Source organism: Psammomys obesus, unplaced genomic scaffold (genome assembly GCF_907164565.1).
Source record: "Psammomys obesus unplaced genomic scaffold, mPsaObe1.curated_primary_1811, whole genome shotgun sequence".
NCBI classification, from domain to species: Eukaryota; Metazoa; Chordata; class Mammalia; order Rodentia; family Muridae; genus Psammomys; species Psammomys obesus.
In genome coordinates this window covers 3,778,631-3,800,732 of record NW_026596466.1, presented here as the reverse complement: position 1 = coordinate 3,800,732, position 22,102 = coordinate 3,778,631, and the positions used below count along the sequence as shown (strand labels likewise).

General features: G+C 48.6%; 1 protein-coding gene across 1 annotated transcript in view; it reads right to left on the bottom strand.

Moving 5' to 3' along the window:
- Card11 (caspase recruitment domain family member 11) overlaps nucleotides 1-22,102 on the bottom strand; it is a 97,493-nt gene that overhangs the window by 10,907 nt on the left and 64,484 nt on the right. Inside the window, exons 2-6 of the mRNA XM_055598543.1 lie at nucleotides 19,183-19,313; nucleotides 9,670-9,882; nucleotides 5,476-5,613; nucleotides 3,902-4,227; nucleotides 456-635 (exon numbers count right to left, since the gene is read on the bottom strand). Coding sequence (XP_055454518.1) covers nucleotides 456-635; nucleotides 3,902-4,227; nucleotides 5,476-5,613; nucleotides 9,670-9,882; nucleotides 19,183-19,189 — 864 coding nt within the window. The 5' untranslated portion in view covers nucleotides 19,190-19,313. The remainder of the gene's footprint in view (nucleotides 1-455; nucleotides 636-3,901; nucleotides 4,228-5,475; nucleotides 5,614-9,669; nucleotides 9,883-19,182; nucleotides 19,314-22,102) is intronic.

Here is a 22,102-nt window from a genome sequence, read left to right as displayed (position 1 = left end):
CCTCACTGGGGGATTCTAGGCAGGGGCTCTACCACTGAGCCACACCCCAGCCCCTCACTGGGAGATTCTAAGCAGGTGCTCTACCACTGAGCTATATCATCACCCCTCTTTAAACTTTCAAGATTTTAGAGACTATCTCATTGATTTGCCCTAGTTGCCTCTGAACACACTCTGTCATCCTAGGGAAGCCTCAATCTTGCAATCTTCTAGCCTCAGCCTTCCAAGTAGCTGGGATGACTAGGCCTGGCTGGGGAAAAAAAAAAAAAAAAGACTCTTTCATATGTCAGCCTCTGCCAAGAGGGTCTGTAGTCATGTCTACTTTACAGTGGGAGGTTGTGCAGGGCTAAAGCTGATGCGCATTATCCGTGGCCCTGTGGCCACTATGCTGGTGCTCGTCTGCCAGCAGGTACACCCGCTCTGCCCAGCCCCCACCACTTAATGATGGTGCTTTTCACCTGGATGATGGACTGCAGCTCCTGGATCTTGGTCTTTAGCATCTCATTCTCCCGCTCCAGCTCCAGCACCTGCTCCTTCTTGGGCCGGTTCTCAATGTCATTCTTGAGCTTCAGGGACTGGTTTCTTTCCAGCTTACATTCCTCCTCCATCTTGTTCAATCGGTGCTTGAGTTGGTCGATCTGAAAATACCCATATTAGCAGATGGGTGAGGGCGGCTGGCAAGAAATGTTGGGAAGGGGGCTGAGGAGCTGGGTAGGTGGTCAAAGTGCTTGCCCTCTTGGGTGTTAGGACCTGGGTTTGGGTCCCCAGTGCCCACATCAAACACTGGGCATGGTGGTGCATGCCTATAATCTGAGTGCTGGCACAGTAGAGACAAGCGGATCCCTGGGGCTCACTGGCCAGCCAGCCTGTCCTATTAGGTGAGCTGCAGGCCAGTGAGAGGCCCTGTCTCAAAATACGAGATGAGTGGTGCCTGAGGAAAGATAGTGGAGTTGTCCTTTGGTCTTCACCGCCACACACCTACACTTGCATGTATATTCCCAACACATGTAACACCCCCAACATCTAAACATCCGTCCATCCGTCCATCCATCCCTCTGCTCACATGCCCCTCCATCTGTCCATCCATCCATCTATTGGAGCATAATTCAGCATAAAGCTCTAATAGAGAAACTTCTAAGTCCCTGCTACAGGCTGCTGTTTCCAGCTCCTAAGTAAACAGCTCAGAGGCCCCTTCTTGATCCTCGGAAAACAGTTACTATTCACCATCTTTGAAGTTCAGCCCAAGAAAGTAGTTTCAGGGTGTGTCCAGACTTCCAGTCCCACACCCTTGTGAGACTTACTCTGCTAAGGATTTATGGTGCTATCCCAGCAATCCTGGGCCACAGATACCTTTCCCCTATCATCTTGTACAAATGAGAAAAACAAAACAAAATAAAAAAGCCAAATGAATAAACAACCCACAAAACCTGAGGCCATAGCCAATAAGGCCACAAAGTCAGAAGTAAAAATCTAAACTCTGAGAAATAGAACTTTCTCAAAAGTAGATGTATTTATTTTATGGGTGAGTATTTTGTCTGCATGTATGTCTGTACCACATATGTGCCGGTGACCATGAAGGCCAGAAGAGGGCATCAGGATACCCTGGAACAGGAGTTACAGATGGCCATGAGCTGCTGTGTGAGTGCTGGGAACTGAACCTGGGTCCTACTGAAAGAGCACCAAGTGTCCTTAACCACCGAGCCATCTCTTCAGCCCTCCCTGATTTCTGAGGCAAGGTCTGTTTAGTTATGTAACCCAGGCTGGCCTCAGATTTGTTATATAGCCAATGTTGGCCCTGAACTTGGGATTCTCCTGCCTCATTCTCCCTCCTGTTGGGAGTATCAGCGTGCACCATGCCTGGCTTCATGCTCCTAACTGCGATGAGGGCTCAATCCACCCGAATTCCTACAGCCTGTTTCCTGGCCAATCCACTTCATCACACTGTACGTGACCTGAGCAGAGCTCCGGTTATTTATCCCCACATCCCCCTGCAGTGCTTAGCATAGCGAGTCTCACTCATGGCAGGTGCTTAATAAATATCCCGAGAGTCTGCTTTCCACCCTGCAGCCGGGGCAAGACTCCCGAGAGATAAATCAGCTGTCACTCCCCAGCTCACAATCCGTCAATGGCTTCCCATCACTGGGAGAATAAATCCCGGAGTTCTCACCATGCCCCCATGATCTGGACCCACACCCCCTCCTCCTTTTGTGCCATTTGCTCATTTGGCTCCAGGCTTACTGTTTCTCCAGCTATTTAAGAAGACAGAAAGGGACAAGAGGTCTTCTGCTTGCTTTTTGCTTGTTTTGTTTTACATTTCTGTCCCTGACTTTCATGCCTTGCTTTCCCACTCTTTTTATTTATTAAATGTTTATCTATTATTAAAATAATATTATCATATTAAACATATTAAAATGCTTACTGGCATGTATTAATTAGACACGACAATGGGTTTCATCCTGACATTTTCACGCATGTACACCTTTTATTAATTTTTTATCATTCACCGTAACTTTTCTTGTCCCATCCCACTCTGGCTGATCCCTTTTCTCTTTCCAACTAGTTTCTCTCCTTTTTTTGGGGGGACCCAGTCAGTTTCATTCGGGTTGCCTTATAGGGGCAAAGGTGAAGGGTTATCGACAGGAACACAGACACCTTACCACCAGCTACACCACTGAAGAAAACGTCTCCCCTCTGTGTATACATAAACTGTTCACACATCCTTAGGGAGGACTGGAGGGGACATAGGCCCTCCCCCCGTGTGTGGCAAGATGTGGATGGGCCCAGTCATGTGCATTTAATCACAGCCGTTCGGAGTTCAAGAGTGCAGAGGCCAGGTAATGTCTCACAGACCGCATTTCCCAGCACCCCGCTCCTTCCTCTGCTCTCCTCCTTTCTGTCCCATTTCCCGTGGTGCTCCCTACCTTAGGGGGAGCAATAAGCAGTACCTCCTCCTCATTCTTCATCCTTTTCTAGCTCCTAGACAAGGTCTTTCTCTTTTGTTATGTTGCATGGGCCGAGCTGGCATGGAACCTTGTGACCCTCCTGCCTCAGCTTCCCTCACACTAGGGCTGAAGGTATGAACTTCTGTGCATGGCTTTATCCTCTACTCTTGCTACGTCTCAAATAACCAGGTGGATTATCCTGCAGTTTCACAGACACACCTTAGTCATAAGGTCCATCCATGCACCTGGGACGCAGCTAGGAATTTGGTGGTCATCAGAAAACCAAAAGGAAAGATGAGGACATGCTGGCACAGGCCTGTAATGCCATAATTGTCGATGCTGAGGCAGGAGGATTGTGGGCTCAAGGCCAACCTGGTCGACATGGCGAAACCCTCTCTCAGAAAAAACAAACCAAACAGATAAACCAAAAAACTAAAATGAAGCAAACCTTTCTCTTTTCCACTTAGGAAGTAAATTCAGTAAATAGGTCAACCATTTGGCTGCTGGTTGCTCCCTGCTGAAGACACTGGCCATCTCCTGTGCCAGCAAGCACGCTGAGCTCTGTCAATACAAGCCTACCCAACAGGTGCTGTCCATCCTGCCTCTTAAGTTTTGTGAGAGTCTCATTATGGGGCCTCGGGTGCGTGAGACACCCCCTCACACACCTGCAGCCCTGACTCTCTAATGTCTCCTCTTCTCTTTCCCGGCTCAGGGTCTGTGTGCACGTGTCTGTACACGTGCACGGTAGCTACAGGCCAATTACCCTCGGGTCATGTGTCTGCACATGCGCAGAGTGGATCTAGGCGGCTGAATCCAACTGCTTGCAATACGTCCTTTGCAGAGCCTGCGGCCCCCACCCTCCATCTCCTCTCACGTGTCTGGGACACAAAGCTGGGGTCTTGGGCCCTCCAGGACAGTTCTCTCCCCTTCCCTCAGTTCGGCCGGGCCCCAGCTGTCCCCACCTCGAGCTGGAGGTCGCGGCTCCTCATCACCGCCATGTTTTTCTCCTCGCTGAGCTGGGCGTAGCGCATGGCTATGTTGTAGTTGTCGTCCTTGACCTTGACCAGCTCGTCGTTGTAGCTGTCCCGCTCCTCCTTCATCTTGTAGTACCGCTCCTGGAAGGTCAGCAGCTCCACCTGGGTCAGCGTCAGCTGCTTCTTCTCGTCCTCCAGCTGCCGGGACTTGGCCAGCAGCTCACAGCGCTGAAGGTCCTTGGCTTTCACCTGCTGCTGCAGCTTGATGACCTCGTTCATCAGGAAGTGCGTGAGGCCCTCATGGCCCTCCTCCACTGTGGAGAGGGTACCCAGTCAGACCTGAGGCGAGGTGGCAGTGGGGGCATCGATTCACTCATACACCCACTGTGATGTCGCTGAAGGGACAGGATCTAGACACACCCAGGAGACAGGTTTCTGAACACGCCAGTGAGGTGGGGAGACACATCCCAAGTGTAGGCGGCACCATTACAAGGTCCCGGACTGAATGACAAGGGGAAAGCAGGCTGAGCGCCAGCATCCATCTTTCCCGCTGCCCGACTGCAGACACAATATGATTGGCTGCCTCGAGTTTCTGCCTCATGCCCTCCCCACCGCGAGGGGCCTGTAGCCTCAAAACGAAACTCCTCCGTCTTTAAATTACCTCTGTGTTTTGTCACGGGAACGAGAACAGCAACTAATACACCCATCAACGTTTTATTTGCTTATTTATTGCGATGCTATAACCCTAGCGCTTCGTAGCATTTTGGAGATAAAGTTTCACCGAACTGCCCGGGCTGGCCTTCAGCTTGGATTTTCCTATCTCAGCCTGCCAGGTATCTGGGGTTATAAACTTGTACTACCAGGCCTGGATAGCAGTGTTCACGGAGCTCTTAGTTCCCAGCAGCCACTGGGGGCTCAGGGTAAACCAAACAGGCCTTCATGGTAGTAGGCCTTAACATATAGAAAGACAGATGTTTAAAAAAAAAATGAAATGATGACAACCTCAGTATAACTAGACGTGAGGGTTCCGCACAGATTAGGCACGGAGATCATGAGTGTGTCACGGGGTAGGGGCAGGGGCTGAGTTTTGGAGGGACAGGAGAACAATTCTGGAAGTAGAGGGAGGGAGGAGGGGGGAGAGAAGAAGCGAGCATGGAGTATGTAGAGACCTTGTGGTCACATTAAAGACCCGAGTCTTGGGTCTAAGCTGGCGAAGTGATACCTGAAGAACTGAGAGACTAACACAGCAGGTCTCAGATGAAAAAGGGGGCTTGGGGTCGGAGACAGAGAGTAAACTGATTCAAGGACTCTTAGGAAGGGGGATTCCGGGGATACACTGACCTTCTGTCCTGACTCCGACACTGATTCGAGGGGTGATTAACAAGCACCCGGTTCTCTTAGCCCTTGCTTCAGTTTGCCCCCATCACCTATCTCATGTCATCAGTTAAAGTAAACGGTGGGCAGCCTGAGAGTTCAGCATGACGCTGTCCCTCAAAGGGACACACACACACACACCGACCTTCCTCCTAGATTTCCCCTCCCCCGGTAGCAAAGCCACTCACCCACAATGGTGGAGAATCTCCTGGTGGGCTCCTTTCCCGTCACCAGCTTGTAAAGTTCCGGGTAGTAAAACTCCAGGCTCTCCAGGAAGACCACATAGCCTCTTTGGCCCTTGGTGTGAAGAATGTCCAACAGTCGGCCTGTGGGAGAGGTTCAGTCCAACCCGTGAGAACATGTTTGACTGGATGTATGTCTCATACTAAACTTATAACCCCTAACAGCTCTTAGGTAGTCTTACCATATTTGTGTGTGTGTGTGTGCGTGTGTGCGTGTGTGCGTGTGTGCGTATGTGCATGTGTGCGTTTATTCACATATGTTTGTAGGAGTGAGCACACATGTGTGGAGGCCAGAAGACAATCTTGGGTGTTGATCCTTAAGTATTGTCTTAGTTAAGGTTTTTAATGCAGCAATAAAAACCCTATCCCCCCATCTCATTTTTTGAGTCTGTGTGTGCGTGTACACACACACATGCATTCTATGTGGGCACTCATGTGCCGTGGTGTCTGTGTGTCAGAAGAAAACCTCAAGGGTTGGTCCTTGCCTGCCACCTCCCTTGAGGCGGATTCTCTTGTTTGCCACTGAGGACGCCAAGGCTAGCTGCTATCAGCTTCCAGAGACTGGTCTGTATCCATCCCCCACCCCTGAAGAAAACCGACTCTCGCTCTCCCAGGAAGCACCAACTACCAGCAGTTCCTCAGTGAGGGTGAGATTTCACGAGGAAGTCATGAGACCCCTCCTACCCAGGAGGGTGTCTCGGCTGGCTTTACCTCGTGCGGGTCTTGTGCATACAAGCACAGCTGCTGGGGAGGCATGTGTACAATTGCCCTAGCGTGTCTGACATGTTTCTGCCCCCAGACTCCCACCACCTCTGACTCTTACACTCTTCCTGCTCCTCTTTCTCGATCATCCCTGAGCCTTGCGTGTGTGTCACATAAATGTCCCATCGTAACAGCGGGGGTGGGTGGCAATCACTCTTTCAGACATCTTGTCCCTTGATTCTGGCTTTTGGCTGACCTCCACTGTGGCCAGCGAGCCCCAGCCTGTGTCCACCTCTCGAGCAATAGGAATAACGCCACCACACCCAAAGTCTCACCTCATTCTCTCATTCCCGAGTTATGGCATGGAGTCTGGACAAAGCCAGGCCCTAGACAGACTCCCATGAGTGTCACCAGTGTGCTAATACCCTGAGAAAACCTGGATAGATGGCATTATTGCCAGAGAGACGCATAAACAAACACTTCCAGAGATCTTACCACTCTACTGGTGCTAAAATGAATCAAGAAGGGTCTGGGCGTAGAACTCAGTGGTGGGGCAATTGCCTTGCATGCAAAAGGCCCTGGGTTTGATCGCCAAGTACCACAAAAAGACAAAAACCAAACCTCACCACCCAAACAACAAAACAAAACAAAAACGGACCATGAAGGCACCAGCTCCTCTTCTGTGACTGGAGAAGACTGGGAATCCCCTGGCTCCCTGGGGTTCAGTGCAGAAAGACAAATACTTGCATGCTGTGGTTTGAACGTGAAATGTCTTCGAAGGCTTGCATGTCTGAACACTCGGGCCTCAGCGAGTGGCACCGTTCAGGAAGGTTGTGGAACCTCTAGGAGATGAGTCTTGCTGGAGGAAGTCAGTCCCTGGAGGAGGGTCCTGAGGTTATATAGACCAGCCCCATTTCCTGTTTATGCTTCGCTTCCTGTACAGGCAGTGTGAGCAGCCATGATGGACTGAGTCACCTCAGACTGTGAGCCAAAAACAAACCTTTCACTCTCTCAGGTTGCTTCTCGTAAGGCATTTTGTCACAGCAACGAGAAAGGTAACTCGTGCCTGTGGAAAGCTGTGGGAAAGGGGCACAGATCTGTTCTTTGAGTTTTACACATCCCGAGGACGTCTTTGTATGCCATCTTTTCTACAGTTTCTAGCATTCATCCTACTTGCTGTAATTGGGCTTCTTTTTGTCCTCCCAAATGTTTGTGTGTTGGGAGCTTGGTCCTTCATTCTGGAGAAGATACTTGGTGATGGGACCTTTAAGAGAAGTGGCCCATGGAGGGTCCTAGAATCATTCAGGGCTCTGCTCCTGGAAAGTCCCTGGTGTCCTGGTGACGCCATCTTTTCCTCACCCACATGCCCCTGCTGTTACATGACATCGGTAAGAGGTCTTTTATCGGAGCTGAGTCTAAATTAGGCTTAACACACTTTTTTTTCCTTTTTGAACTGCCCTGCCTCAGATTTTTATTCTATCAACAAATACAAGGTATAAGACGCTACTGATTTCTCTTATGTTTGTACTTCGTGGTCTTTCTTTAAATATTCTCAGATATCACCTTCCCTTGAGGTTCCTAACACTCCATTTCCCTGGGACAGAAAGGATCAGTTTCATTGCGTGTCAATCCTGGCTGTTTAGTTTAAGCTGCCTGGAGCACTGTGTTGAAAAGGATTCCAAAGCAGCATCCAAGCCCAGTGGGAGAGCATGCGGGCTTAATTATGGTGGGCTTCCATGGATGCAAAAGACAGTGGAAGCCAGCCGGCCGCTTGTCTGCTGTGCTGTGTGATGGGCATTTCCAAACCCTTCCAACTGTGATCCGAAGAAAGGAAAACATTGTGTGGTGTGACCCAGTGGCCAACACACACTGGCACATGAAACAGCATAATAAAGTTGAGCAAGTCTTGTGAACCATTAGAAAACGTATGGATTTCTTCTTAGAACAGTATATTATATATTTTCATAGTGCTGGTGATGGAAACCAGGGCCTTGTGCACAGTAGGCAACCATTCTATCACTGAGCCATGCCCCCAGCTTTTCACTAAGCAATTCTAGGTAGGTGCTCAACCACTGAGCCACACCCCAGCCCCTCACTGGGGGATTCTAGGTAGGTGCTCAACCACTGAGCCACACCCCAGCCCCTCACTGGGGGATTCTAGGTAGGTGCTCAACCACTGAGCCACACCCCAGCCCCTCACTGGGGGATTCTAGGCAGGGGCTCTACCACTGAGCCATACCCCAGCCCCTCACTAGGAAATTCTAGGCAGGAGCTCTACCACTGAGCCTCACCCCAGCCCCTCACTGGGGGATTCTAGGCAGGTGTTCTACCACAGGGCTACATCTCCCAGCAAAATAGCATTTTAAAACATTACATACATCAGACCGTAAAGGAACCCTATGGTAAAATGCAGCTTTTAAATATTAAGCAAAGCTGTGATTTGATACTAAATGAATTTCTTTATTAATGTATTAAACAACCCCCTTTTTTTTTTGACAGGTCTAACAGCTGCTGTAAGTTCTAGGCAGGGATGAGTGAAATAGCACACGAAGGCACCTGCAGGGCTGTGCTGTGCTACAGACCCTCCCTGTTGTTTTTCCTGTTGACGAAGTCACAGGTGTTACTAATCAGTAGCATGATCTGTCGCCTGCTGACATTCATAGCATGACATGTCAGTGTGGGGCTGTAAAAGCTGGGCGTGTGCCCTCCGCTTCAAGCTCCTCCATTCTCCCTTCTGCACACACAGAGCTCAGAACAGGCCCGACGGTGGTCTGTTGTGGCGCTGTTTCCTCCAGGTGTAACACTCCCACCCGGAGAGAGGACCAGGATGCTCAGGGGAAGCGGCGCTGAGATGTGGGCGTCATGAAGCTCAGGAGATTCCCAAGGCCCCTCCCAGAGGCTTCATAGTCAGGGGCTGGGGGAGGAGAGTCTTCAGTGGGGTGCCTGCAAGCTGTACAGAGGGCCCCGGGGATGCAGCCCTTGAGAGTATGTGAGCGGTGTCGCCTGTGCCGGAGCTGCCAGAGCCACCTATGCTCCTGCAAGGGACCCCGTACCCAGGCTCCCGCACAGAGCCCCCTAATCAGGCTCCCGTGCGGAGACCCTCCCTCACACTGTTAGGACCTGTTTACCCATGTAAGCAGCCTCTCACCCACACTCCTGCCAGGAACCCTCTCCTCCTTGCTCCCTCCACGCTCATGTAACTCCTCATTCACGCTCCCCTAAGTAACCCTGACAAGTAACGAATTAGTTCCCTGAGAGAGACGTGGGTGGAGCTGTGGGCGCGGTCAGTCTTTGGTGCCTAGCTGGGACCAGTAGACATTTGAGGCCTCACTAGGAAAAGCCAAGGAGCCCGCCTTCTGGAGAAGCCCAGCTTGAACCTGCTAACCAGAGGCCCCAGCCGGCCACCTGTGCGCCCCTCATTTCCCTTCCCACCGTCACCTGCCCGGTTGATCTTGGATGGCAGCATGGGCGCGTTGAGCACCTCGTCCTCATCTTGCTCGTCGATGACCTTGCACTGGCGCAGGTAGGGAGTGAGCTTGGCGGGGTTGATATAGCGGCTCAGCATGTGCCGGTTGCATTCCACGTTCTCCCACAGGGCCTCCTCTTCATCCTTCAGCGTCTCCATGTAGTCATCCATAGCTGGCCCTCCTCCTGTGAGGTGTAAACACCAAGACGGTTAATAAAAAAGCCTCCATGAAACAATGCTATAAAACGCTCAGGAGTGATGGCTGGGATATATGGCTAAACTGAAGTAAAAAAACAGTATAGCGGAGGAAGGTGCGGAGGACATATTGCCTTTTATCCCAGGGCGAAGGGGATGGGGCATAAATGTGAGTATAAATTTTCCTACGCACTAAACACAAAACAATAGAAAGATGAGCTGTAACATTTTTTAAAGGGTGGTTTATAGGGACAGAGGGAAAGTCCTGTCTCGGCGTATGCTTTCCCGAGCAGGTTTTATCTTACTGAAAACGTATCTTTTTCCAAATAATATTTATACAATGCCATTTGCTTTCAAATCCACACAAATGATACCATACTGTCTATATCCCTTCCAATATTGCTATTTTTCCTTCTGCTATTTTTTTCTTTTTCTTTTTCTTTTCTTTCTTTCTGTCTTTTTTTTTTTTTTTAGACAGGGTTTCTCTATGTAACAGACCTGACTGTCCTGAACATACTTTGTAGACCTGGCTGGCCTCAAACTCACATAGATCTGCTGGCTTCTGCCTTCCAAGTCCTTCTGCATTTTTTTTTTTTTTTTGAGGTTTATTTAGGTGGGTTCATATAGATCTAATTGGTTCATTTTTTAAGATGTTATTGAGCTATAACTCAAACACTGTAAACTTGCTCATTTTAATTTGACGACAAAATGCTTATGTATTATTTATGCCTCCCTGCATGAGTTTGTGTGCACCTTGTGTGGAGAGGTGCCTGTGAAGGCCAGAAGAGGGTGTCGGATCTCCCAGAACCGGAATTACTGGAGGTCATGAGCTGCTGACTTCGGTGCTCAGAACTGAACCCAGGCCCTCTGCAAGAGCAGGAAATGGCCTTTGCTGCCGAGCTGCGCCTGCTGCCTGCAGGGCTGTAAAACGATGTCATGCATTTCTCATCGTGGCCTAATATTTTTAGGGTACTTTGTCTTTCCTGTTCGTGGTCACTGTTTTGATGAAAACATCTTGTTGGCTGTTTATTCAGTTGTGTGTGTGTGTGTGTGTGCGCGCGTGCGCGCGCGCACGCAGGGTGCGTGGGCACACAAATGGAGGCCAGGGAACACCAGGCACCCGATAGCCTCTCCTTTACTCCTTCTCTTTCTCCCTCCCTGGCTCCCTTCCTTCCTTCGTCCCTTCCTTTCAAAACAGCTTTCTTTATCGGGCTGTAAGTCATGTGGCACATGATTCATCTTTTTAATGTGTACAGTTTAATGGCTCACAAACTGTGTGACTGTCACCACAATCAATTAAAAACATGCTCATTATTTTGAAAAGAAACCCAGCCGTTCTACCAGCTCCTGGCAACAACTAGTGCACTTTTTGTTCCCAAGGCTTCCTAGTTTCGTTTCTGTGGCTGTGACAAAACACCCTGAGAAGACAACACCTCGGGAGACAGCGGGTTAATGTTAGCTCAGGGTCCCAGCTCACCGGATCACTGCAGGGAAGACAAGCAGGCAGCTGAGGCAGCCCGCTGGGTCATAGCCACAGTGGAGAGCAGAGAGAAAGGAACACATTCGGGGGCTCAGCTTACATTCTCTACTCCAAGTTCAAAACTCAAGCCTAGGGAATGGCTCTTCCTGAAGGTCTCGTCTGAACACCTTGCCCCCAGGCACGCCCGTAGATCAAGCTGGCCTAGACAATCCCTCACCAAGACTCTCTTCCCCGGTGACTCTAGATGGTGCTGAGTGACAATCAAAAGCATTTCCAGCCTTGTGTAGCTTGCTTCTTCCAGAAGCTGGCACTTCCTCCAAAAACTGTCCCTCAAGACCGAGGAGTCAAAGGAGGCCCTGAGTTTGTGGAGTTTGATCTCTGGAACCCACAGAATAAAAAACTGGCCATAGTGGTGCACGCTTGCAATCTCTCTGACGAGGCAAAGATGGTGAATCCTTGAGTCCTGGTCTCAAAAAACCCAAGAGCAGCATCAGAAGAACGACACCAGACTTGTCCTGTATGCACAGGTACAGCCCCACACAGGCGAACACACACACACACACACACACACACACACACACACACACACGCACACGCACACACACTACACACTCATTGTCAAATGATTGTTCTTTGTGATGGTTTCACAGTTCGGCTCTTCATGACCTGATGGTGGTTTGCGTTCTTTCTTCTTTCTTGAGTAATTTGATGACAATGCTGCTGGAGACACATTTGAACAGGACTTTGTGTGGATACATGCTTTTTGTTCCTTTGCATAGATACAGAGAACTGGAAACTCTAAGGTGTAAGGAAATTCCATGTTTAAAAAATACTTTGTGCGCATATAATGTGTGTGCATGTACACAGGCATGCACGCGTATGGAGGCCAGAGGAGGATGCTGGGTGTCCTGTTCTATCACTCCCTGCCCTGTTGCTGTGAGACAGGCTCTCTCACTGACCCTGGAGGCAGGCTGGTGGTCAGCAAGCCGCAGTGACCTTGTCTTTCTTGTCTCCTACTCCGCTGGGGATTTGAACTCAGGAATGTGAAAAGGTGAGTTTTCACAGCAAGTGCTCTTACCTGCTGAGCCATCTCCTCAGACCCAGTGTGTGTCACATCTTGAAGACCTGCCACAGTGGATGCCTGAGGAATAGAGCCCTCCACATTCTCAACTAAGGCCGGTTCTCCTTTGTCTTCCCCATGATAGCCAATATCCTGCTTGGGAAACAGCATCTCCCTGTGGTTTGATTTGCATTTTCCTAATGGCTGATGGTGCAGAGTGCCTTTCACGTGCATATTGGCTGTTTGTGCCGAGGAATATCTGTTCAGACCCTTCACCCACTCTATGACTGGGCATCTTTCTGTTCATTACTGAGTTGCAGGGTTTCCTCATGAATCCTGTGCACAGGACTGTCGTCAGGTATCTGACCTGCAAGTATTTTCTTCTTTTCTGTCAATTATCTTCGCAATTATAAGACAATGTTTGTTGCATACATTTTCTATGCTTTTGTAAAATTAAGTGTGTGTGTGTGCGCATGCGTGCATATGTATGTGGGTGAGTGTGTAGCCGGGCACACACATGGAGGACAGAGGGCAGCTTGGGGCAGTTGGTTCTCTTTCCATCATGCGGGCCCCTGAGCTTGAATTCAGGTCAACAGGCATGGTGTCATATGCCTTTACCTGCTGAGCCATCTCTTCGGTCCATAACTTCTAAATTCATATGTGGTGAAATTTATTGAATGTTTTCACCTCAGCAGTCCTAAAGCAGCCATTGTCTAATGCAGCGGTTCTCAACCTTCCGAAGGCTTTGGCCCTTTAATACAGTTGCTCATGTTGTGGTGACCCCTGCTCATAAAATTATTTTGTTGTTACTTCATAACTGTAGTTTTCTACTGTTACGAATCACAGGTAAATACCTGATCTGCATGATCCCAAAGGGAGCATGACCACAGGCTGCTCTCAGACTCACTGGTCTAATGACAAAGCAATGCATTGAAGACTTAGATTTTTTTCTTGTTACGGTTTTATACTTTATCTTTTAAATCAAGGCTTATGATCTATTTCATTAAATTTTGCTTGTGGTGTGAGGTAGGGATCTGTTCCTGCTGCCGTGACAAAAGACCCTGACAAAATCAACTTAAGGAACAGGGGATCTGTTCTGGGTCACAATCAGGGGGATCTTTCCACTATGGTGGGGAAGGCGTGGTGGCAGGAGAGAGGCCGCTGGCCACGTCACACCCACAGTCAGGAGGCAGAGAACGAACAGGAATGAGGCCTGAACAGCACCACCAGCTGGAGCCAGGTGTTTAAAGCCACGAGCCAACGGCAGATATTTCACATTCAAGCCATGTATCCTCCCCCTCCTCCTCCTCCATCCTCTTCTTTCTCCTCCTCCTTCATCTTGAAGGTGAAAACTCAATTTTGCGTATGTGTGTAAGGCTACGTGTTAGTGTGTGCATGAGTGCAGGTGCCCATAGAGGCCAGAAGAGGGCATCTGTCCCCAAGAACTAGAGTTATAAGGGGTTGTGAGCCACTGGATGAGGGGGCTGGGAACTGAACCTGGGTCCTCTGCAAGAGCAGCGAACCTCCTCAACTACATGTAAAAAATATGTAGATATCTGGTTATCTGGTAAAACAACAACAACAACAACAAAAACAACTCATCTTCCCCCACCGAATGACCTTGGTACTCAGCAAATCAGCTGGTTAATGCCAGTGTTTGTTCCTGGTCTCTCAACCGCACTGCATCTCTCTCTCTCTTTCTTCCTTGGTAGCACTGGCACCTAACAAGGTGCCCCTTTACATAAATTCTGGAATTCATTACTTATTTGCATGCGTGTGTGCATATTCATGTGGAGCCAAGAACTAGTCTTTGGTGACTGTCCCAACAGCTCTCTACGTAGCGTTTTTGTACAGAGTCTCTTACTGAGCTTAAAGCATATTAGTTTGGTTAGATCCTTTCACTAGTGAGTCCAGGAATCCTCCTGCCCCTGCCTTCCTAGTGTTTCTGTTACAGATACAAACTGCTGTGCCTGGCCTTTTACCTGTGTGAAGGGACTTGACATCTCCCCAGGCCTTCCCCTGTCATTTCTGCAAACAAAAAAACAAAACAAAACAAAACAAAACAAAGCAAACAACAACAAAAAAACAAACCTAGCTGGTATTCTGACAGAGAACCCACTGACTATGAAAAGCATTGAGGACTGCTGCTGTCTAAGAAGACTGAGCCCCTGGTTCATGAGCATAGGGTGCCTTTTCCTGTGTGCACAGCTTCTCCAGTTCTTTCAGTGATGGTTTAGGGTGGCAGTGTGTGCTACAGCTTGTCACATATCACCCAAAGGTCTGTCACTGGGGACACAGGATAAAAGGAATGTGGAAAACCTCTCTCTCCCTCCCTCCATCTCCCTCTCCCTTCTCTCCACTCTTTTTCTCTCTGTCTTTTCTGTCTTGACATTCTGTTTTATCATGATGGGCTGTTCCCACCAGACGCCAAAGCCAGAGCGCCGCCCAATCTCGGACGTTCAGGAATGAAACCTGTTTTTACCTCCTAAGCCTCACGTATCAGGGAAATTCCTTACAATGTCAGAAAGCTCACTAACATGCCAAGTAAATCTTGCATTTCTTTTGTTAAATTTATTTCTGCATGTTTTTGTTATTTCAGTGGTTATAAATGGGCTTTACTTCCTTAAATTCACTTGAGGAATGCTCATTGATGATGTACAAATGCACAATTGATTTTCATGTGTTCCTTTTCAATTTTTAACTTATTCAGTCATGTTTTATAGTTTTCAGGAAATGGTACAGCGTGGGTGTTGAATGCCACTCAAAGCTCTGTATGTGAAGACATGGTCTTCAGAGTGGCATAACTTGGGGTGGGAGGCTCTAGCCTTTAGGAAGCCCATGTCATCTGAAATCGTTTACTAGCATGGATAGTTCCTTACTAAGGGTCTTAGAATTATCTATGTGTAAGATCATGTCATCTCAGACACATTTACTTCTGACTTTCCAGTCTGAATACATTTGTGTGCATGTTAGTGGATACAGTTTTGTGGTGCTGACGAAACCCAAGGCCTTAAGTTTTCTAGGTAAGAACTGTACCACTGACCCACACCCCATCCCCTCACTGGGGGAATCTAGGCAGGAGCTCTACCACTGAGCTACACCCCAGCCTCTCACTGGAGGATTCTAGGCAGGGGCTGTATCACTGAGCCACACTGCAGCCCCTCACTGGGGGATTCTAGGCAGATATTTCAAGGTTCTAAATAAGCAATCTACCCCTGGGCTTCCTCCCTAGCTCTTTTGAATTTTATTTCTCCCTTTTACCTAATTGTCTGTCTAACACCTGAGTACACAGAAGAGGAGAGAATGAACACCCTTGTCTTGTTCCTGGTCTTAGGAAGTATCCAGTCTTCACCATTGAACATAATATACCCCTTTCTCACTAATAGATGTCATTTATTAGACTCCTGAAGTTCCCTCACTTTCCTGCTTGTTGACTTGCTTGTTGAATGGCTTATAGATTTTCTTAAATCAGACTTTCCTGCATCTATCGAGATGATCATGTGGCTTTTAAGATTCTGTCAATGTCGTGTGTTCCATGTTGTTTTCAGATGCTAACTAAACCTTCCACACCAAGGATGAATCCAATTTAGTTACATTCACACACACACACACACACACACACACACACACACACACACACACACAAAACCTTGATACAATTTCCTAGGTTTAAAATAAAAAGTATTTCTGCATCTGTGTTCATAAGAGTTACTCATCTGTGGTTTTCTTTTCCTGTGATGTCTGGTTCTGAGTTCAGTGTCTGAACTCAGGGTCTGAGTTTTAGCTTGATAGGAATGACTTGGGAAATATTCTTTCCCACTCAACTATCTGGAAGAGTTTTTGGAGAATTAGCATTAACATTTCTCTTACTTAGTCAAACTTACAAGGACCTGAGCATAGGCTTCTCTGTATGTGTTGGGGTCATTTGTGTGTGTTTGTGCTTGTGTATGCATTTATGTAGAAGCCATAGGTCAACCTTCATTCCTCAGCTGTCATCCACCTTATCTAGAGACAGAGTCTCTCACTGGCCTGGAACTTTCCTCATGAGCTAAGAGGGTTGGCCAGCAAGCACCAGAGGTCCCCTTGTCTGTCTCTCAGCTCTGGGATTACAGCAGTGTGCCTGTCACTGACCAGCTTTTTTTTTTTTTTTTTTTTTTAACATGGCTTCTGAGTATCAGCCTCAAGTCCTCATACAAGTATGCCCAGCAGTTTCCAGACAGTCACCTCCGAGACCCACTGTTATTTTGATGGGATCACTCATTTTTCCTCGCCATGGGTCATTTACATACTCTGTTTTTCTTGAGCTAGTTTAGGTCGTCTGTATTACTCTAGGAATTTGTCTCCCTAAAGTTGTCCTGTTCATTGGTGATAGTTGCTCATGGCTTTGACCACGATCCTTTTTATCCCTGTAAAGTACAGCTAACAATATCCCTTCTATTTCTGTAATCTAAGTTATCTTCTTCTTCTTCTTCTTCTTTGTCAGTGTATAGATAAAGGTTTGTCAGGAGAGCCATTCCAAGGGCTGGCAGAATGGCTCAGTGGGTAAAGCGTGAGGGACCTGAGTTTGATCCCCAGAACCCACTAAAAATCAGAAGTGTGAGATGTAATCCTAATGCTGGGCAGGTGGAAACAGTCCCTAGGGCTGAAGCAGTGAGTTCCTGGTTCAGAGAGAGACCCTGTCTCAAAGGTGGTGGATGGCATCCCGGAGGATGATAACAGAAGTTGTCCTACATATCTGGAAACACTTGTGCTCATAAATACACACACACACACACACACACACACACACACACACACACACACACCCAAATATTCCAAGTCCCAACCCCTGGCTTTATTGGCATTCTTTTTATTGGCCTATCTCAGATCTACTTATCTCAGTCCTTGTCTTTATCATTTCTTTTTTTTCTGATGACTAATTGGGATTTTCTTCCCTTCGAGTGCAGGCATGCAGAGCTATGATTCTTCCTCAGAGCTCGGCTTTGGCTGCATTCCACATTTTCTAGCATGCTGTGTTTTCACTGATGCGACTAACTTCCTGCATGATTTCTTCTTCAACTCATGGCAAGTCTCCATATTTGTGGTAAGGTTAGCAAAGTCCCGGGAGGTTGATTCTTTAGTATCTGCTCTCAACCACATCTTCTCTGAAAGCCACTGCCTTGACACCTTGCTAATGCCAAGTAGATCCTTCTGGTCATCCTTTGGCTTAAGGAAGATGACACCTACCAGGCCATGAGTTTTGTATATGTGGCCAAGGAGTGATAGAGGCAGGAGGTTTCACCCAGGGACTCAGGACACAGGAAACTGAGGAGGGGTAGCCAGCCATGTGACACACATAGAATACAATAAATGGATAATTTAAATTAAAAACTAGTCTGAAAAATGAGCCAAAGCATATGGCCTAGGCATGTATTCATAAATAATAAAGTCTCAGCATTGTTACTTCAGGAAACAGGGCATGGGAGGAACCCCCTGTGGTTTTAGTGGACCACAGTGCTGTATAAACAGCCAGAAGCATGGTTCATGCCTCCAACCCAGGTTCATCTTATCCAAGGAGGTAAATCCCAGGAAGACCGTTTATGCTCACACAAACCTGTGAGCTGCCCTGTTCCCACCAGCCCTGCCCCCCTTTTCTTCTTTTTTTCACGATAGGGTTTCTCTGTGTAATGCTGGCTATCCTGGAACTCGCTCTGTAGACCATGCTGGCCCCAAACTCATCGATCTGCCTGCCTCTGCACCCCCTCCCCAGAGCGCTGAGATTAAAGGTGTGTGCCACCAACGCCTGCTGCCAGCCTCTTACAGTCACGGTTTTTATCCTGCGGCTTCTCGCATTGCTGTAATAGACCTTCAGATACTGCTCGTAGACAGACATGGTGATCTAGGCACTTGGGAGGCTAAGCCTGGAGAACCGCAAGCATGAGGCCAGGCTGGGCTGCAGCGAGATGCTGTCTTTAAAATATACCATGGGAACTGGGGAGAAGGCAAGTAAAGGGCTTGCCTTGCAAGTGTGAAGATCTGAGCTGACAGCCCCAGAATCTACATAAAAATCTGGGCATGGCAGCACACGCCTGTAACCCGGGAGGCGGGAGGCAGAGACGGGAGGATCCCTGTGAGCCTGAGCCTCGTGTAAGCCATGTCAAAGAAGAGGTGGGAGGAGACTGAGGACCAGTACCCAAGGCTATCCTCCGACCTTCCCATGCATGCGTGCACATCACCACATCAACACACACACAAACAAAAATTCAAAAAGCCCTTAGTTTTGACCCGTAAAGGCTCCTGTAGATTACTTCCCATCGGCTCCACAGTCTCGTCACAACCATACACCAGGCAAGCCGTGCTTTCCTTTAATTGTCCATTCTCCCTACGTGAAGTCTTAGGTCACCTCCATGTGACGGGTAATGTTGGCTGTCAGCCTGACAGGGTCTGGAAGCACCTAGGAGATACAGCTCTGGGAATACCTGTGAGAGGTCACCTAGAAGGGGTTAACTAAGGATGAAGACCCACCCTAAAAGTGGGTGTCGCCATCCCCTGGGCTGAGGTTCTGGGCTGAATAGAAAGGAGGGGAAATCAAGCTGAGGACCAGCATCCATATCTCTCTGCTTCCATCATGCAGCTGCCATGATGGACTATGTGACTTCCAACCATGAGCCAAAGCGAACCTTTCATGCCTTAAGCTGGTTTTGTCCAGGAAACACTAAAGCGAGGGATTATTTCCCACCTTAGCTTAGTATAGATGAGACAGACCTGTACCTGGCATACGGTCGGTGCTCTACAAACCAGAGCTGTGGAGTCGTTATCCAGACCTGACAGTCACGCTTTCTGGCTGCGCGCTGTCCTCCTTTGGGCCAGTCTGTTGGACCTGGAGTGGGTGTGGCCAAAATCTGAAAAAAGGAAAGATTGTCAAGTTGGAGCAAGGGGTAGAGGCAGGAGAGAAAGAAAAACATTCAAAGGTTCACAAAGGTCTCCTGCTGGGAAATGAACCACCAGCTGTGGCTCTCTGCGAACAGTGCTAGGCGCTGCACACCCTGAACTGTAGGACCACAGCTTTGGAAAGCCACCGCCCGCACACGCCGAGACCTAAGCAGGTGGAGGATGGGCAGGTGGCGGCCCTGCGGTCACCTGGGGCCTGTGTGGCAGATACTCAAGTGAGCGGCAGAACAAGAAGTTCTGCTCAGTTGCAGATTCCTTAGGTCCTGGGCGGTGAGCTTTCCCGTGACCTACAAGACTCCCCTTCACTGTGAGTTACATCTTTGGCCTCCAGCCTGCTCTGGACCTGGTCAGGAGCCTGTCACGGTGCACACACTCTTTAATTTCCCAGAGGTCCTGTTCCTCATGGTGACTGACACGGGCATTGCTGACCCTGGGCTCAGCGCAGTGGTGGCAGTGGGGGCTAGCTCAGTTTCCTTCTGGGAAGACAGGTCCAGGAGAGGGAAAGGTGGGATCCAAAGTCAGCAAAGACAAAGAGAGGATGAATACGTGCTCTGACAGGTTCCTAGAAGCCTGGGGGACCTGGGGCCACCGCCCTGTGTCCTTTCTTCTTTCAAATGACAAGGACTGTGGGACATTGAGGTGTAATCGGGAGCGTGCTGAGCCTGAGTACTCATCACTGGTGACCCTGGTTCTCCCCAGCTGCCCCAAGTGTTCCCGCCAGTGTCTGGCAGCTTGGGATGAGCTGCCAGAGGTCTTTGGCTAGGGGATGTGGTAGGCCACGCATCTCTTGAGGACAGTATCTATCTCTTTGGTCCCTCTGTGGTCCCTCTGCTGTGATGCTGGGACACATGGCTGCCCTGGGCTATGACTAGTGATGCCCCGAGAGCAGAATGTCTCATGGGAGATGAGGAAGCCACAGGGCAGTGAGCAAACAGATTGGCACACTTCCAGACATGATTTTCTACGTGATTGTTCACGTGTGCTTGCATGTTTGTGCCTGTGCGTGTCGAGGCCAGAGGTCAACCTCAAGTACTGTTTGTTAGGAACCGTCTCTCGTTTTTTGAGACACGGCACCTCAGTGGCAAAGCCCAAGCGATTGCAAGCACACACCACTGAACCCAGATGTTTACATGGGTGCTGGCGCTCTGACACAGGTCCCGCCCTCGGGCCACACGCGCCTTTTCTTTAGAGAACATGTGCTGCTTTTAGAATTAGCAGAAGACGCTTTTCAGTGACTTACTGTTCGTTACACAAAAAGTCATAATTGTTAAAAAAGGAAACAGGTCTTTAGGTGTGTATGATTTTGAGACAGGGTCTCTCTGTAGCCTTGGCTGTCCTGGAACTCACTCTGTAGACTAGGCTGTCCTTGAACAGAGAGCCACCTGCCTCTGCCTTCTGAGTGCTGGGATTAAAGGCGTGTTTTGATATTGACTTCCAGGCATACTCAATGATGGAAATTCCCAGCCCTGGTACTTACCCATGGACTTATACTATTCTTTCCATGTCACAGCCTGCTATGGCTCATTTCAACTGTTAACGGCTGGACTGAAAAACACACAGAACCTTAGCGAGGTACACATTTGGGCATGTCTGTGAGGGAAGTTCAAAGAGGATTAATCGAGGGGGGGAAGATGACACTGAATGTGGGTAGAACTGTCTCCTGGGCTGGAGTCGTGGACCGGACAAAGAGAGGAAAAGGAGGAACTGTGTGAAGGCTGCATTCTTCTCTCCCCATGCTCTGATCTGCAGAGATGGAGCAAACACCGCCCTGTGGTCATGCTCAGGAACTGTTCTACCATCGTGGCTCCCTCAGCACAGGTGGACTGTGTCACCTGAACTGCGAGCCAACAGAAAACAAGCTCTTCCTTGCGTGGCCTCTTGTTAGGTGTTTGGTCCACAGCAATGAGAAAAGCAACTGAATTACTTGGGGAGCGATGGTACATTGTCACATTGACCGTCTTAGTAACATGAAAATAAAAGCTTCTCACATCAGGGACTGTGGATCTGGGTCTTCCTGTTTTCACTCAGCTAATCCATAATCTCTGGAATTGGTTGCAAAAGGGTTAACTTTTTAACAAGGGTTATAACCAGAAAGTATGTGCACAAAATCCTCTGCAATGGCCATGTTCCTATATAAGCTCAGCGCAGACTTAAACCAAGCTCTCCGATGGTCAGTTTAGGCTGGTCCACAGGGAAGCCCATCAGATCACAGGCAGAAATTAATATGCTTTGTGTTTTGTTGTCTCCCACCTAAGCATAAACAGAGAGAGTGCCAAGGATGCTTGTTCTAAAATCTCTACATTAGGCAGAGCTCAAGACACAAACTGTTCTTTTTTACAGGTAAGACACCTATAAAAATGGAACAATGAATCAAATAAGAGAAAAGCATAAGAAGAAACAACTATTTGACCAGGCTTCCTTAGTACAGGCTTGTAATCCCAGAGCCAGGCAGGCTGAGGCAGAGGAAGACCATGAGTTACAGACAAGCCTGGGTGACAGAGCGAGGCTGCGTCTCAGAAAAAGTTGAAGAAGGAAGATAAGAAAAGCAAGCTCAGTGCCTAAGGTCTAATGATGACCACAGATCCCAGAAAGAGGACACAGATGTGTCTCCATTTTAGCAATCTTTGAGGACGGAAAATAAAGGGATGGATTTACCAAGGAGCAATGTTAGCTATTTCTCAGAATGTAAGAGCCCTCAACCTCCAGGTTTAAAGCGTCCCTAGACTGCTTAGTGCAACAG